General features: G+C 40.1%; 1 protein-coding gene across 2 annotated transcripts in view; it reads right to left on the bottom strand.

The window, feature by feature from the left end:
* The window catches only part of LOC113027094 (neural-cadherin-like), a 105,342-nt gene that overhangs the window by 42,602 nt on the left and 43,657 nt on the right, over positions 1-19,083 (bottom strand). For both annotated transcript variants that reach the window (XM_026176573.1, XM_026176574.1), the window contains exons 2-9: positions 18,765-18,962; positions 12,875-13,100; positions 11,760-11,964; positions 10,497-10,608; positions 7,426-7,675; positions 3,909-4,051; positions 2,237-2,409; positions 421-589 (exon numbers count right to left, since the gene is read on the bottom strand). In XM_026176573.1, coding sequence (XP_026032358.1) covers positions 421-589; positions 2,237-2,409; positions 3,909-4,051; positions 7,426-7,675; positions 10,497-10,608; positions 11,760-11,964; positions 12,875-13,100; positions 18,765-18,962 — 1,476 coding nt within the window. The remainder of the gene's footprint in view (positions 1-420; positions 590-2,236; positions 2,410-3,908; positions 4,052-7,425; positions 7,676-10,496; positions 10,609-11,759; positions 11,965-12,874; positions 13,101-18,764; positions 18,963-19,083) is intronic.

The following is a 19,083-nucleotide window of genomic DNA, read 5'->3' as shown; positions in this document are numbered from 1 at the left end:
TGACTTTGCTATTAAATCTTGAGATGAATAAAACTGAGCACGAGCCTAAAAGAAAATGACTGACAGAATAACATGTTGCCTGCCCGTGCCAGGACTTCTGAACAGCTTCTCTATTTGCCTACCCCTTAATTATGTACACTCATTTTTTATAATCACACTGAGCTTCTCCCAAATTTAATCAAATGTTAATCAGTATACAGGTTTTGGCATTTGACTTAAATTCCTAAGAATAACAAGTCAACGTATAACAGTTGATATTGTATCAGTATGCATCCTCCTCACGTCTCCACGCCTCAGCTCAAAATTACCATTAGAGATGACAATTAACATTTAAATACAACACATTCTACCTACAGCAGACTCTCTGCTCTATGTCTAATTGAGACCTCTTTTACCCCAGACGAACTGAAACTGTTCTACCTGTGTCCGGATGGATTCTGAAGGCAGGCATTGCGCTGTCTCTGTGCATTAGGCCATATTTGACTTTTCCATTTGCCCCCTCATCTGCATCCACGGCATGCACTTGCAACACAAAAGTCCCCGTTGGCTGGTTCTCCAGCACCGAAGCCTGTTCACGATATTGCTGGCACTGAGATAGAGAGGGGAAGAGGAAACAAGGAAGGAGAGATAAATGCAAGAAAGTAGTCCTATATAAGGGATTGTATCATCAGAATACGATAATATTAATAAGAAAAAGGGGATCAAAGAAACTAAACTAATTAAGTAGAAGGTCACTACACACACCACACAGGGAGATTCTGCACATGAAACACAATATAGCAGTTATAGATACAGTAGACCACATCTTTGGAAATGAAAACACTTGAACTGATTTCTTTTGAAGAGCCAACAGCGAACAGCTTTGTCTTTGCAAAGAATTCAATCCATTCCCCCTAATGAACATATGCCCCAGATAAAGAGCAGCTCTCTGGAGTCGTTCTTTTTTGTAATCAGATATAAAAGCCAGCTACTCTTTCAACAGAATGACCATGAAAAAAGAAAAACAATAGACAAGGAGGAGCAAGAATGAAATGGAGAGAAGGAGATGGATCAAAGGACGTGAGCATGCAATTAAAAGAAGAATAATGCAAGAGTTCATGGGACGCGATGGCACAGACCGCATGGCCGGAGGCAGCTGTTCATAAAAATCACATAATATAAAGCATAAGGTCATGCTGGCCCAGGTGGTTCTGAGGCATAACTTGATATTCAAACAAATCAAGTTGCCAAGAGTTCAAACCCGCCCGGAAGACCCAGGAGCTCCAGCTCTGCATGAATATGTCTTCTGCCGAAGTTCAAGTCATTCCTAATTAAGGAGGAAGTTAATTAAACAGGTACAGTATATTGTGATGATTTTGCAATTTTTTCCTAAATTAATTGAAATCCCACTAGACTGCCTAAAGATAGAGTGGGTGTGCAGGCTAATCGGAACTCATGGGAAAACAGAGCAGAGAGAGACGGAGGCCAGGGAAATGAGAACAGAGCAAAATATAAGAGTGCTAGAGAGTGAGGCGAGAAGAGGGAGGGAGGAAGGAAAAGGGAACAGCTGAAATGCAATGAGGGGATAAGACTGAGAAAAATACAACAATGGATTATAAAAGGTTCACGTTGACAGCAACAACAAAAGAAGGAATGCCTGAAAGGTCTGACATTTTGGGAAATACATTTACAGACTCTTTTGCTAATAGTTAGCTGAAAAGATCAATACAACTCTCCTTGCATGGCCTGCATGGTGAATATATAGCTTGAACCAGTAAGTAGTTAGCCTATAAAGACTTAAAACAGGTTGGAAGTGTCGACTATCCAATGGTGCTGGAAAAGTCTTGAATAAGAAATAGGTAAACAACCGCCCATAAATACATTTATTTTGAAGGCACTACTTTTCTTCTTTGTCCTTGGCTGTTTTACTTTCCTTCCCTCCTTTCTGATTTTCTCACCCATGACCAATTAGTTATACCTGCTCGTCGATACCCCGTCCTTCTTGTGTGTTTAATTTGTCTTTGCCATCAAGTCTTTGTCAGATCGTCTGCGTCCTTTGCCCACCTCTGAGCTCCTGAGCCTTTGTCCGTCATGCTGTCTACCCTGGTATCTGCCTGCTTTTGCACCTATAGTTGTGCTAAGCTTCCGTGTGTTTTTCCACTTCCATTTTTGTTTATCTTCTTGGATTTAACCATTTTTTTGTAGGGAATAAGTAAAAAACTAAATGTACTAAAAGTACCAGGGTTGTCTTCCTCACCTCCTCAAATATAGGTTTGTTGTTGTTGACATCATCAACCCCAACGATGACCCGGGCAGTCGAAGACAGAGGGTGTGGTCCGCCCGAGGCATTGTCATCTGTGGCCGTTACATTCAGGACGTACTCCAAACCTTGAAGCTTGGGCAGGGGAGTCGAGCGGAGACGGATCAATCCTGCAAAGAGCACAGACCACTTAAATTACTTCTTGTATAGTATATGGTCTACACTAACAGAGTACATACAACCATTCTATAGCTGTTAAGTAGGATGTTATTGCTGCTGAGGAAGTGGACGCATAGTAAGGGATGTGCTATCAATAAGAACACACTAGAAAATGCATACTGCATACTGTTGTTCTAGACGTTGGAAGCAAGATAGAGAGCTGTGAAAATTCAGCTCTCAAGTCCACAGAAAGGTAGAAATCTGATATACAGACTAAATCCAAAAACCAATTTCACAGTAGTGATTTTGTCACATTTCTAATCTAATAATTGCGTGCTTTCCTCTAAAGATGCCCATCCAGCTAAAGCACTTGAGCGAAAACATAAAGCAGTACAGTGAGTCTGGTCAGAAGTTAACGAGGCTCAGCAGATGCCTATTAGCTGTTCCTCTTGCCCCCTTTGTCTGCTTTCATGTAACAGTCAAGATAAAAGGTGGGATAAAAGGATGGAGCATCTGAGTCAACATCTTTCTCGTCAACAGAAATACAAAAACATCAGAGGTTGCAGAATGAGCAAGCAGCCTGTGATGTGGGGAAAACCTATTGAACTGAGAGCATGGGGAGTTTTTTTATTCTCTTGTTGTGTTTCTATTCATCCCCTTCAATGCTCTTGATTAAAGACAACACAGCATGCTGATACACACATATGGGAGCGCCTGACATCCCTCTCTCCTGTATTACTTGTAATTTCACCTGCCCACAGAGCAGAGAAGGATCCAGGTTCTAATGACAATGCATAACATTGACATTGCTGCACCGCTACATTAAAATACGCAAACTGTGGGATGTGCGCAGTAATTGTCTCGCCTTAAATGTCAGCCTTGTTTACAAACGCAACACCAGCTCAACCAGCTATTCAGCTAGCAGCATTCGTTGCATATACAGGAAAAGGGAACCCATATAGTGATAGTGATTTCCCCGCACCCAAAGGATATCAGCCTTAGCATTTTCTTTCTCGGAGGATACACAGAAAGGGTGGAAAGAAATATAAAACGATGACACAAAAGAAAGAGGAGCTGGCGGAGCAGAGCTTGGAGATTGCGAACTATGATAGAGCAGTTGTTGTGAAATTGAATTGAAAGGGTTGGGTGACAAATGTCACAGAGATTGCCACTGGTTTCGGATCAAAGGGTAAATAAAAAAGATAAACTGTGCAGTCCTCAATGCTAGAAGGCTAAGAAACATGTGGAACATTCCTCTCTGTACCTGGAAAAAGCCAAACCAAGGACAGAAATGTCCTAAATAATGTTATAGATTTTATTTATGACCCTAATAATAGAAAGAGCAGCATGCGTATAGGAAATATAGCTTTTATTATCAGCTTTCAATATCTTTTCACACTGCCTTTGAAAATAGAGGCCGTTCCTTGAAAGCGCAATTTGACAGAAAGCCCATCGATTACAATGAGAGCTGAATAATATGACACCTGGTTGGAAAATTAAGAAATATCACCTTTCTGGCTGTCAATGACAAAATTTTCTTCCTCGTTGCCTGCTGTTATGGAGTAGAATATAGCATCGCCATCTGGATCTTTGGCCAGAACTGTTGCAACCAGGGTGTTGGGGCCTGCATCCTCAGAAACGAATGTTCGATATCTGCAAAGAGGAACTCAAGTTTAGAGAAAGTGAGAACACATACTTGGTGGAAGTCAATAATAGAAACCCACAAACAAAGAGACTAGAGATATGAATCATTTACACAGTCCAGGGCATCGAGAAGCTGATTAGACTTATGGTTGTGGCTTTTACTTGTCACTATGATTTAACCTGTCCTCTTAGCTGGCCAGACCAGAGACAAATGATAATGTCTACTGGGATTTTGAAGCCATTGAACAAATGGTGCTTCTACATACCCTGCCCACTGTGGGCCATTTGATCCACTGCCTTTTAAAATGTCAACAGTGATTTGCTTGCTCTGTGGTGCTGGGTAGCAAAATGCCCAGCAAGACACAGGAGACTGATATACCGCTGTGGTACAAAGCACAATGGGGAGGAGATTAACTCTGTGACTAAGAGGACGCACAGATGAAGAGAAGAAAAGAAAAAGGTGAGAAAGGAGCAGCTAGGTGACAAAAACGAAGGCTGTCAGTGAAATGACAAGTAAAGTGACATGTGGGAGTGGGAGAAAAAAGAGAGGAAAAGAGGACGGCTGACAGAGAGGAGCAGGCTATAAGAGGGGGCGGTGTTCTCACAGAGTTCGAGTTGATTCGTCAGCAGAACTCATCCCCTGCGAGATTTTGTGCTGTATCCTCTTCTAATGCGTGTGTGTGTGTAAGTATGCGTGTACGTGGGGTGGGGCTGCGGTGTCTATGGTGAAAAGTCAGAGGTGATTGATGGTTTACAGAAGAACGCTGATGGGTGATTCATCTCCGCCAGCCTCGGCAATCTCCGTGGCAACATGAGTGACCTGTAATCTGTCACCCGGCTCAGAGGCCACCTCTCCGCAGCTCTGAGGGGATGAAACATATACACTCCCTTTGCTTTTCTTCCTGAAGCGTCTTCCTACATCTCACTGAACTGTGAAGTTGTGCTCAGACACGGTACGCCTGCCTGCCTGTCTGTCTGCTTCCCTGCATGTCTGGACATTTTGCATTTCCATGGAGTCTCTCGCTGTCTGTCCCTCACTTCAATCACATTTAGCCACTCTGTGGCTCATTCAGATGCAAACTGAGAGGAAAAAAACACTAGCCCGTCCACTCATCTGTCAGGCAAGTATCTCAATTAATCTGAATGTAAGAGTAATTTCTTAAATGTTAATGTGCACACTCTACCTCCACACGAGTCTCTGTTCTTTTTTGAGCACTACAGCCCAATTCTAATCTGCAGCCTACAGCCTCTCGGTGCACTTGCACATTTACATGGAGGCTCCGCCACATTAAGTGTCATTCCAACCCTACTAGCCTTAAGTGTGAGTGGGTTATGAATCCTTCCAACACTGAGACTGCATCAGTGCAGGCTTACTACCCACAGTGCTGAAAGGTGAAGAGCTTGTTTTGTTTCCTGCATGAAGGAAACTCCACGCATATGATTGTTGTGGTTTAGGGTCTTTACCTTACAATTTAAAGTGCCTTGTTGTGATTTGGTGCTACATAAATAACACTGAACTGAACTGCATTCATACAATTGAGTTATATGTGATTATTTCAGTAGGACTGCATCTGTAATGAAGAAAAATGAAATGGCTTCCCTTAAAACAAAAAACCCACAAGTTTTTTGTTTTTAAATCTTACAGTAAAACATTGTTGCTTCATTTGTTCCTTTTTGCTTTCAGCAACCAAATCTTAACTTTATTCTGCTGAATGTATCTGAAATATTCTGTTCAGCACTTTCCACCTTTTTTTAAAGTGCTTTATAAATAAAGATTACTATTTTCCATTCTAGTTATAGAGGTCAAGAAGAAGTTGGAGAAAAGAATGAAGAAAAGTAGAATAATTTCAACAAATGCTGAATACTGTCTGTGCTTTAAATGATTGAATACAATTCAAATGGAGCACACACTTTTTTCAGTAGAAGATAGACATCATCTTAATAGACCTACTTGGCACATTCTCACAGAAAGCACTGTTACTATTAAATAATGGCGGGTCTTCCCAAAGCTTGCTGGTATATTCTACACTACCCCTTAATTAAGAGACTCTCTGCAGACACAAGTGTGACTCAACACAGAGTTTCACTCATCACTGAGTTGGAGGAAGTAGCAGTCGAATTCGAATTGGGCCCCTGCTCGCTTCCCTCACAGCATTTATCTACATCTCAGAAAGCCATAGTGTGAGGAAGCGCCTAACACATGCTACCTGGCAAAACGTCTGCATTTCTAACTATCTGTCTGCTGGGAAGAATATTTGCCTGACTGCCGACAGGCTTCTCTGTTTATCTGCATATCTGACTGGCTGTCTCCTGTCTACTCGCAGTGTATGTTTTGGCATTCTCTACTTGCTTGCCCTGCAACCGTGTTTCAGTGTGTTTTTCTTTTCAGTTTTATGTTTGTCTGCCTACATCTCCACCTTTCTGCCCACCTCATTGTTTGGCTGTGTGTCTAGCCAGTCACTGAGACTGACACCTGACAATGCAACAAGAGCAGGTAACAGAGGTCTGCAACAGTCTTGTGTGAAGGTCATTGAAACATGACTGACAGGACAAGCAGCTTACTTGTTCGATAGAATAAATGTAGCAGAGCCACAGTGACAGTTGCTGCCCACCCACTTATACAGCTTTGCCAAAAAGCCACTCTGGGACACACTGGATTGCATCCATATGTCAGTTTACTGCATACCTTTGGAAAAGGCCAAAAATAAAACCCAGAGAGTGTGAAGTGAATGCTCGAATTCACTACAATATTGGACCACAAACATTTTGAGCTATCCATCAGAACATGCTGTGAAACTAACAATGTCACACTTTGTGATTAATGTGAGTAACAGGCTGTTTTGATGCCAGATGGCTGTGATTAACACGCCAAATAAAACATATTGAGTTTGTCTTATGCTGGTGGATTCACTACAGCAGTTTGGAGACGAGTTGGCCACTATTCACAACAGGACTCCCAGCATCAAATATTATTGCAACGGATAGCCTCAAGGACGGCAGGTCTGTGATGTATGATGTAACAGCCCATATGTCTGTGATGCAACTACCTCGTCTGCTCAAAGAGTAAAGCTTTGATAAACTCAAATATGATCAGCTGGTGGATCAGAATTTAAGCAGTGGCAGCAATGGCAACATTATTTAAACTCTGCTTGAGTTTGATGTTAAAAAATGTTCAATTCTGCATAAAGAAAAATGCAACAACACAAAAACATCCATGCATTGGATATTTTTTATAGCCATTTATTTATTTATTTTTTCATTGCACTTTTGTATCTCAGCCTTAGTTTTTTGATGCAGCTGTTTTATGTTTTCAATGAATAGTTGCAAATTAAGATGATAAACCACTGATTTTGGTTTGTGATGGGGAAAAAAAGACTACTTACACAGGCTGGGAGAATTCGGGGGCTTCATCGTTGACATTCGCCATCCTCACACGGACGGTGGCAGTGCCAGAGTGAGGTTCGTCCCCACTGTCCACCGCCATCACCACAAACTCATACAGATGATTAGGCCTCTCATAGTCAAGCCGTCTCGCTGGGAAAACAGTCCCATGGGGTGAAATGCTGAAGTCCGGGCTCAGGGTGTAATAGGTGAGTTCAGCATTTAACCCTGAGTCACAGTCCGTGGCTAACACTGGCAGGGGGAAAGACATCACACGAGAGCCATCAATTACGAGTTAATCGAAAAGGGCTGATGAGATGTGATCAGCTCATGAATATGTTGACATCTGTGTAGATCATTATCTCTTTATGGCCTTGCTAAACATGCGATAAATCACGAGCTATGACAGCTACTATTACTTGAACAGAAACGGTGCCCTTCCAGAATGATTACTATCATTTGACAATACGAGCTTAAAGACAGCAAAAAGACAGAGTGGAATGCACAGTGTTTGTGTGTGGATTTGGAAATGATTTTATTCTGGGGTAACTATAGAGAAGAAACAAGTATAGATTGGTTTCCAATGTGTGGTGTGATTTTCTCTAAGAGTATAGCCACAAACACTGTGTGAGTTTCACTTAAAATCCCTGTTTCATGCACATCCCCTCAAGCTTATAACAATTGTCTACTGCATATTCTTTTGATGTGTGTATTTTCTGTGTGTCAAGTATCTGCACCAGCAAGCAGCCTGTGTGTGTCAGTGCCATCTGAACATCTTGTAATACATTTCCAGACAGGTAATTCACTACGCACCCTTTGCATTTAACTGTTACAGTGTGACTGACTCATTAAAAGGTAAAGACAAAGTGAAAGGGAAGTAAATCTCCTTTGAACCTTGCTGTTACTGGCTCAGTCTGCACAGTTTCTTTTATCTTCTTCAATCGAGTTTAGCTATAGTTTGGTCCATACGTCTTTGGACAGTGATACGTTTTTCTAAGTCGGTCTATGTACACCACCACAGTGCATTTTAAATCAAACAATCAAAATGTGATTTTATACACAGTCCTACTTTTTCAGAGGCTCAAAAGTAATTGGACAAACTAACATAACTATAAATAGATAAATTGTTTCAATACTTGGGTGGAAAATCCTTTGTAGTCAATTACTGCTTGAAGTCTAGAACCCAGTGGCATCACCAAATGCTCTGTTTCCTCCCTTGAGATGCTCTGCCAGGGATTTTCTGCAGCTGCCTTCAATTGCTGCATGTTTGTGGGTCTCTTTGGCCTCGATTTTGTCTTCAGCAACTGAAAATCATGCTCTATTGGGTTGAGATAAGATAAGCTATTTGGCCATTAAAGAATATCCCATTTCTCTGTCTTAAGAAACTCTTGGGTTGTTTTTGTGGTAGCTTTAGGTCATTATCCATTTGGAGTGTGAAGCACCATCCTATCAATTTTGCTCAGAGAACAGGGCTCTTTAAACTTTAGAATTAATTCTGCTAATTTTATCAGTAGTCACATCGTCAATAAACACCTGACCCGGTTCGACTGGCAGCAACATATTCCTCCACCATGCTTGACAGATGATGTGGTATGCTTTGGATTGAGAGCTGTTCTTTTTCTTCTCCATACTTTTCGCTTCCCATCATTCTGGTACAAGATCGTTATGGTTTCTAAAGTTTTTTTCCCCCAGACTGTGCTACCTTAGATGTGTCCTGACAAAGTCTAATCTGGTGTAACCACTGGTTCCCACCATGTTGTAAACCCTCTGTATTTCCATTCATGAATTATTTATTCCCTGATTGTGGACTTTTGTGTTCTTGACTTGTTTGTATATTGTGAAGAAGACGCACTGTAATAGACATTTCATTCCATCACTTTGACATTTTAGTTACCTGTGCAGTTCACCAGTTTAAGTTACCTTGTTAATCTAAATTAGGGTGGTTTTACAGAATGATACAGTCCTATAACTGCACTGAATATCAGCTATAGTCCTGTTGCTGCATAAAGGTCTCCCTTTTATACTTCTGCTTTTCAACCCTTTAAGATGACACTTTGTCTCCATTTTCTTTTCATCTTTGATTCCTCTGCTGCCACCACACTGGTTATGTTATTTTTTTCTCGGTGCATCGGTTTGTATTGGTTGCCATTGTCTCCTGCCACTGGCTTTGCAGTGCCAACAGTCTTTACTGCTCCAGGCTGTTTATTCGAATGTTTTGAGATTAAATTTGTTCCATTTTTCTCAGTCAGAATGCACCAGAAACAATTGCCCAGCTTGAGATTCCCACTGTAGCCAGTGGGGTAAAGAAGTCCCAGAGGCACAGCAACATTTGACAATAACTAAAGAGAGAGCAATGTGAAAGGCCAAACAAATAGCCCCGAATAATGTTTTGTTTTGGGGTTTGTTTTTGCATATTATGTGGCGTGTTTAACATTTCAAGGGTTAACTTTGTGAGTTAAATATCACGCATGGTGAAAGAATCCCTTTCAGATAGTTCTGTATCTGTGGCTGTGGCTAAATGCTGAATCTCATACATACAGAATCCCAAAACACTCAGATCTCATGAGTGCAGTTAAAAGAGTAATTTTAATCACCAGCGACAGTGGCAAAAGTGTGTGAGAGATACAGGGTCATGAATTATGAAGCAAACAACTGTATCTGATTAAAAACACACCACACTCTGTTTCTACACTTCCCTCAATAGGTTTCTTAATTAGTGTGTATTTTTACAAGTTAAGCAGTGATGACAGCAAAATATATTCTTTCAACCTCATAATTAAAAATTATAAGCTAGACCCATGCAGTAATAGATAAACTGCCATTATTCATACAAAACGTAATAAATCAAAATGTATGGTGGGGTTTTTTTAGCAGCTACACTGGTTCAGTATGTAACAGATTATGATGTAAATACAAAACACTGTCACTGGGAAACTCAAGGTCAGACGAGAAACTCTTCTGTTAAAATTCAGTTGCTGTTTTACCCTGGGAAAAAGTTACTTTTTATAAAGTTTCTTTCTTTAATTCAAAAAGAACCAGATGGATGTGACATATGGGGTCAGAGGATTCTCACCCTGCAGCAGGGATGTTGCCGTGGTTACAGTCTCGGGGACTCCATCCACACTATAGATGGACTGAAGAAATTCTGGGACACAATCATTCTCATCCGTTATCAACACCTGAACCTGATTAGTGCCGGCGTGATGGGATAAGAGAGGAGAGGAGAGGAGAGGAGAGGAGAAAAGAGGAGAGAGGAGAGGAGAAAAGAGGAGAGAGGAGAGGAGTCATACAATCAGTATATAAGAAGACAAAATTAAGCTTTTGTTATCAACTCTCAATTCTAGAAAACAACCATATGAAGGTTTCTGTACAGGAAGCTGACCCGAAAACTTAATCTAAATTGCATTTTATAGCTCCCCAAGTTGCCAGTTCAACACATTCTTTATCTTCCACTCCATGATTTTCTTGAGTCAAAAATAGAAATGTTCTTAGCATGTGTGTGCCTCACTGTGCGCATTTGCGACAAAGGCCCTTAGTCGCCCCTCCACCCTACAAGCTCCCTGTCACCACTGTGTGTAAAGTGTGAAGTGACAGCTGAGTAATAGTCCTGAAATAGCTGGGATAGGTTTTCCCAGTTTCCATCTCTTATTCCACATCATGCAGCTGAGCAGAAGGAGGTTGTGCCCGCTAAATCTGCGGTACAAAGTAAGAGGCTGACATGATAATTGGGCAACAAAATCTTTTCAATTAATAATTGAAATCACGCTGCAGTTGTAAATAATTTATCTAGAAATATTCATTTATGAAGGATATTTTCAGATTTTGATTTCTTGTGCCTAAGAGGGTGCTATATTTTGCAGCGTTCATCTCTAGATAACAATTGACAAAAAGCACTTAGTGTGAGACATGAAGGCGAAGAGTGAAACCGCAGAACAAAACTTCACTTGGGTCACCAGTCTACTTGTTAACATTTAAAAACCATTCAGGCGTGCCACTGCTGTAGACAGTTGCAAACTATGCTGCTCCTCTTTTGTGGTTATTGCCAAGCAGTGTGATGTCAACAGGTCACTGTCGTTAACCGTTATGAGCTATTTAGATGAAAACCTGCCTGCCTCGGAGTGTTGTGGCAGTCCAGTGGGAGAGCGCGACAGACAAAATCATCCAAACAGCAGAACATATTTTGTTATTTCATTTAATTCTCCAAAGTAATAGTAAATGCCTGAGTCGCAGTCACAAACATCACAGTGGACCTCAGCTTTGGCCTCAGATTACAACAGAGCTTGAACTCTTACATGACTCCTATTTGGTGCCCGTATCTCTGTCTAATTAAACTAACCTCTGTTGCAGCGCTGAGGCTGCCTGGCTCTTCACTGGCTCGCACCATCAGAAGGTAGCGTCGCTGGTCATTCTCATAATCCAGTGTCCTGGTCAGGCTGATCTCCCCCGTCTCCTGCTGAATGCTAAAAAGGCTACTGGGATTGATCAGCAGACTATAGCTGATTTGCTGCTTCTGGAAGGAGATAGCAAACACCACCAGGAAGCTGTAGAACAAAGAGAAAGCGATTAAAAGAAATGGAAAAAAGAGTCTTTATTGTTTGATTTTAGCTGCAGCCTTGTTGAATTAGAATCGAAATCCTCTTCTCCTACATCAGCACTGTGCTGTAATGAAATCAATTATTGTATGGCCCATTGGCTATGTGCTATAAACACAGTCAATCAGTGATCGTCAGTTCTGTGTAATAATATGATACTATTATGTAGATATCAGTGTTTGTTTTGACAGTGAAGAGAGTTTGCATTCCCTAATAGTGTGTGATGATAATAAGTCAGTTCGTGCTTGAGTGCACTGCTGTGAACAAATGAATATTTATTAACAAATTCTTAACAAGTTATGCTTGAGATCTGACACCTTTTGTGTGTTTTTATGCATGTCTGCATTCATTATTGTAGGACTTGTGTCAGCAGCTTATGTCATAGCAGAGCTATACATACTGGAATTTCAGTGATTTACATTATTATGCTAAAGTCTGCATGTGTAACTGTCCTCATGTGAGTCACTCCGTGAGACAGCACATCGTCTCATGCCTGCATTCATCTTAGTCTTTGTTAATTTACAGAAATTAAGTGTATTAAAAATATGTCTTCTATATTGTTGCATTTTTAATGTTGTGCTTGCAGTATTGGGCAATTAAACATACCGAGGCAGCAATGAAGAATCTGACACAAAGTGTTTGCTGATAACCAGATGGGAACAGATGAAGATCTAAAAAGGCCTGGCATATGTGTTTAACAATAAATGATTTGTAAAGATATAATAATTTCAGCTTTACAGAATGAATATAACACAGAAGAAGAAGAAAAGCATTTTTCATGATATTTTGCTCCTAATATGCAGCTGGAACGTATCCCTGAGTATGTTTATAAGAGGATGCAAACACAGGCAGTACTCACGGCTGTCCCTCAGGTGTGTTTTCTGGTATTGAAATGGCATAGCTTGTATTGGTGAATTGCGGCGCTCTAGCTCCCGCCACCACAGAGAGCATGGCAGGGGCACTGCGGCTCCCCATGCCGTCAAGGGCCACCACGCTTAACAAGTACTCCCTCTCCCTCTGAAGTACCAGCCCTGTGGTCACCACCTGGCCTGTCTTCTTGTCAACAGCAAAGCAGCCATCACCGCCTACAGGGAAATACAATGACATTATTTTCCACAACTGGATCCAAACCAATGCACGGGCGATCGCCTGAATGCAAACACAGAAATGTTTCCTGAATAGCCTTTTGAAAGGGATTTCTGTCTTACTGTGTTTGTGGAATTAAGATTTATACAATCTGTTAAGCTCTAATAGAATTAATAAATATGATTTATGTATAAACACATTTAATTTTATTCATTCTGTGCAATTCCTTAATCATAATAGTCAACAACTGTTGTCACGTTTAATCATTTTTGGACTTTTTACTTATATTAAAATCATTTGATAGTTTATTCACTGTCAACAAGAACTTCAATTATTTTTAACTCTTATTTGTTTTTAGGCAGTCTGATAGATATTTAACAGCAACTGCATTTTTCATTTCACAGACACTTTGGACCAAAGTAATGAACTAATGACAGGAAATTGAAGGTAGTGTAAAAGAATTCAGATCATAAACAGTTTAAACTCTTAAAAATTACATCTTAGTTACTATAAAGCATGTTAGTATATACCTTAATGTATATTTGCTCTTCACATTTAGATGTCAGAATCACAGCATACTGAGAAGAGAAGGGAACCAAGCACAGATCCTTTAGGGACCCCAGATGCCATGAAGTAATGATTGCATTCCCTCACTTATTATTTTGAAAGAACACCATGTGAAACTAAGGAGCAGCTCTGTGCTCAAAATGACGATAAGCTTGAATAGAGGGGCCAGGAATATTTGGTGGCTCATCAAAAACCTCATATATATATATATATATATATATATATATATATATATATATATATATATATATATATATACATATATATATATAAAGTCAAAGCACCGGTTCTGCTCGGTGAGAATTGATGACTGGTTCAGGTCAGGTCTCACTGATATGACTTCCATTACTGACGGCAGTGCAGTGTCAGTTGAAATTTCAGCCTTGGTCCTCAGTAGTTTGCTTGTTCTCAAGGCTTATACTGACAAAGAAGCCTTTCCAAGCTCTACATTTTAAATTGTAAATAGCGATTTTTCATATTCAAAAATATTCATATTAAAAAATAGCCAGAAAATCTTTCCTGTGGAATTTAGAAACTAAATTACAGCTGACTTTTTATTTATTGACCTTACACCTTACCTTACAGTTTTAAATTATTTAACCCTTGTATGGTGTTCGGGTCTGTGAGAACCGTTTTCAGTTTTTTTCAAAAGAAAAATTAAAGAATTAATTATTTTTTCAACCTGAAATTCATTGGCTTTGGCTTATTTTCTGTGAAGAACATAAATCCGAACTAATTTTCAATGACCTCATACGGTACCTCCCCCCACGCATTTACATTACATACAAGGTGTTCGGGTCCACTGGACCCAGGTCTAATAAAAGTGTTGAAAGTGTAGGTCCTGTGTTCCCACACTCTGTCTTCCTCCTTTCTGGTGCTGCTGATAGTGTTTTCTTCCCCTCCTGCTCCCGCACAAAGTTGCAACATTGTTGAAAATTCAACTATAAACACCGTCTGCTCTGACATCTCACACACATTTTGCCCTCTTTCTTGAGGGATCCAAATTTTATTTTCTCATACCCTGTCCCACCTGCAAATTAGGGGCATAATACTATAAATAAGACTTTGCCAGTGTGGTTCTTTATCACAACTGATCAAGTTGACAAAAGATTATCTGCTGCGAGGGCCATCCAATTGATTTTGGAAGAGAGAGAGGCTTCTGATGATGATGTTGACAAAGAGGTTTCAGAATATTTCGCATTTCTGAAAATTCAGAGTCTGACAGTGACTTTGAAGAAGAGGATGAGGTTGAGCACCATTTAGTAACAAAACGAAGATGAGTACCCCATCTGCAGCCAGCTCCAGGACCAGAACAAGCCCACCAGACAGCAAGTGAAGAAATATGGATGTCAATAACTGGTGAAATTGAATGGTCTTCTTGCCCAAGAAATGAGCCACCCTGCAGAGCTGTTACTGTGATAAGCCAGGGCCAACACGGCTGACAGTTACTCATGTGCAGGACATCAAGTCTTCATTTGAGCTTTTCATCCCAGATTCCATCCAGAAATTTTTTCTGGATTGCAGTAATCTAGAAGGAAGGTGTGTTTTTGGAGAGAGGTGGAAGGAGATGGACCAAATTCATCTAAGAACCCCAAAGGCCAACTTTGGGGTTCTTATCCTTGCAGGAGTTTTCAGGTCCAAAGGGGAATCGACAGAATCCCTGTGGGATGCAGAAACCAGCAAGAACCTTTCCGTGCATCAATGTCTCTGGAAAACTTCCACAAAATTTCCAGGATTATCCGTTTTGATAACCGAGACGACAGACCAGCTCGACGGCAGAGAGACAAGCTAGCTGCCATCAGGACAGTGTGGGATAAGTGTGTGCACCACCTCCCCCTGTTTTACAACCCTGGGCCTAATGTCACCATTGATGAGCAGCTGATCCAATTTAGTTGTGAAACATATTGCTTCACGTGTAAATGTGTTGTGTCTTTCCACTCACTCCACTTGATTATAACTGATTTATTTTTTTATAACATTTTATTTAAAAAAAAACAAAAAAAACGAGAAGCACATTAATTCATAAATGTGATCTAACAAAGGTAGAGGGAAAAAATTAACCATGTTTGCTGTTCATATGGCTTGTAATTGGGATGAAGTAAACATCTGTTGAGTAATTTAACATAAAATTGTTTGATAGTGTTAATTTGGAAAGCCAAAACTCTAGCGGGTCCACCAGACCCATGAACACTGGCTGAGTAACAAAAATACGAACACCACACAAGGGTTAAATATGTTTTATTTTATTCTGGTATAAATTGGTCATTAATAATATAAATGGGGGTTAGGAATAATTGTTGTTTTATTGTTGTTTGCAACAAACAAGTGTCAGAAATGGAACTGAGGATCAGTTTAGGAATGAGAAGGTACATGCACATCTTGCACTTTGTGTTGTACTATCTGGATGACCATCGTGTAATTAAATAAATTATGATTAAATTCTTGTATAAAAAGAAAATCTTAGAGTAGTAGAGGTTCACTAATCTGCAAAACACTGCATCTACAAGTTGTGGAACAACTTCAGAATAATGTTTGTCAGCACAATCTCGTGAAGGCTTTGAATATCTCATCATCTAGCTCGTCTACAGTAAATAATATCATCACAAAATTCCAAAATTCTGGATAAACCCATGTGTGCAAGCTGAAAATCAGTCCTCAGGATCTTCAAGCTCGCAGCCAGCACTGCATGTGCTCGAGGAAGATTCCAGAAATCACTATTTGTGGACACAGTGTGCCATTCCAAACTGTGTCCACAAATACAGGATAAAGCTCTATCATACAGTCTTCTTCAGTTCAGAACGGAAGAATCCTCTTGGATGATATAAGAAACGTCTTCACAAATCAAAAAGAAGTTCAGCCACCTTCCTTTAAAGCACTTGAGATGATACGCAGCGGTAAACACGGCTCTGTTCCAACGTAACTGAGACATGCGGCTGCCATCAAAGCCAAAATGGCTTTATTTTTTTATTAAAATGGTACATTATCTACATTTAAACATTTTAATTTATCCTGTTTAATACTGTAAATAAACTAAGGGGTTATGAAATGTTTAAATGATTGCATTCTGTTTAAATTTACATTTTATGTAGTGTCCCCACTTTATGCCTTGGGGATTGCAGTAATTAATAAGTTTTATAATATTCAGGCTGTTGACAAATGTTATAAAATGCCAAATCCAACACTGTGTTCTTAATTCTCTCAATAATGTGACTTAATAATATGAACCAAGCCAACTTGTAAATATTGGAGACAAAGATTTTTAAAATCACACAGAAAAAAAGCCATAAAATAGGCAATAAAAATGTATTAATACACAATGAAGTAACAGAACAATGCATATGGGAATGACTCAAAATGAACCACGGTGCTAATGTTTATTGTAACAAAGGAAATGTCTCCCTTTCAGCAGTATGCCTTAATGACTTATTGATGGGGTTTTTTAAATTATTTTGGAAATATATGGAGGTTTTGGGATCAGAGGAATAAATCAGGCAGTGGTTACACAGGTTTGATAAGATTTGTTAGGATTGTGAGAAATATAGCGTATGACCAAACTCCTTTTTATATACTCTTTAGACATTCTTAGTTATGACTTTCACCTTCTAAACATTAGTAATTATACTGACGAGTGGCTACTTTTACTTTCCAATTTAAGTTTTCATCGAGCTACTCAATTTCTATTTTCCTTAAGTTATAAAACATTTTTGTCTGACTGCGGTGTTTGTAGAAATTTTAATTAGCAGCTATGGAGAAATGTTTTAATTACTGAGTCCCATTGTTGTTATGATCATCCTGCCATTGGTTTCCCACTCTTCCACAGACTGACAGCCGGTAGGAGCAATGCATCAACAAAGGTATCAGTGTGCCAAAGGCAGTGAAGGAAGAATGCTAGCAAGTAAACATGGAAGTAATCAATGTAAGACTCTAAATATTTTAAAAAAGATGGGTGAAAAAATCCGTCCAACACTATTGTTAAACCACAAGGATGCACACCATGCATTAGGATGAGGAAGGCTGTGTGTAAACATAACCAAGTGTTTCTATACAAAAAAAAACAAAAGCAAAAAACTCTGGAGGGCACTTTTTTACTTTTTCTGCTGCCGTTGAATACTAAAAAAAATTGGGTCAATCAGGGTGACACTGATCAACTGAAGGCTGGCTACTGTCATCTCATCTCATCTTCAAGTTTTTAAAATTAAGCACAGGATAAGAGGGTCGTTTTTTACTGTTTTTTTTTTAATCTAGTTCTTTTAAGTTTATGTTAGCTGCTTTGACAAATGTCGCTGCTTATATGAGTTCTCAGCATAGACAAGGGGCGAGACAAAGACAAGGGCCGCTTTGTAGTATTTGTGGTTTAAAGTCAAAACGTGAAGCTGTGCGATGTACTAATGCGAGTCAGAGGGAAGTCAGTAGTGTTTTGTAAAGCCCCATTGGCAAGATTAGCACATCCCCCAATCTCTGACATGTGAACAAACCTCTATCCCCTCAACCACCAGGGGGTCTACTATGGCAGACTTCCAACAGCCAAATGCGTGTATGAGTATTTTAGCGTGTGTGTCTGCAGAATTTACTCTGCGTATGCAACATGGAGAATTAGAGAGATAGATAGAGTGCATGATAAGTGCATAAACAAATGTGCGAAGGCCTCTGGCTGTGTGTGTGTGTGTGTGTGTGTGTGTGTGTGTGTGTGTGTGTGTGTGTGTGTGTGTGTGTGTGTGTGTGTCTGACTGCTGCGATTGTGTATGTGTGTGTAGAAAAAGAAAGAGGGACAGAGATACAGAAGAAAAAAGAAATAGGGTGACAGAGAGATAGAGAATCTAACGGACACCTAAAGAACCTATAAATGCATGAATGAATGTGTGAATGCCTCTGGCTGTCATGTCTGAGAACTGGTGTCTGACTACTTGCATTTATTTTCAAGTCTCTATAGCTTGTCAACTTATTTTAACAACAACACAATCTATTTTAATACAACTTACCTTCTATATGCGTGTGTGTGTGTGTGTGTGTGTGTGTGTGTGTGTGTGTGTGTGTGTGTGTGTGTGTGTGTGTGTGTGTGTGTGTGTGTGTGTGTGTGTGAACAGCAGAAAGCTTACCATCTGACAAAAAGTATTCCACCTCTCCACTTTTACCCTCATCCCCATCATGAGCCTGGAGCTGGTAGACAAACGTTCCCGCAGGGGCCTCAGGGGATACGACAGCCAGGTAAGGGTACGGCTTCATACTCCACTCAGGGACGTTGTCATTGACATCAGTGATCTTCAACTTCACCTTGTTCAGGTACCAGTCTGGGCCTGGAGGATAGTGCAGAGATAGTGATGGAGCTCTGGTTACAAAAAGTGACAGCTGTCATGTAACTGAGTGTGCAGCAGGGAGACATGTTGCCAGGGGAATGTGAAGCGCCAACAAGCATAG

This window comes from Astatotilapia calliptera, chromosome 7 (genome assembly GCF_900246225.1).
Source record: "Astatotilapia calliptera chromosome 7, fAstCal1.2, whole genome shotgun sequence".
Lineage (NCBI taxonomy): Eukaryota > Metazoa > Chordata > Actinopteri > Cichliformes > Cichlidae > Astatotilapia > Astatotilapia calliptera.
This window is presented reverse-complemented; position numbering and strand designations above follow the sequence as displayed.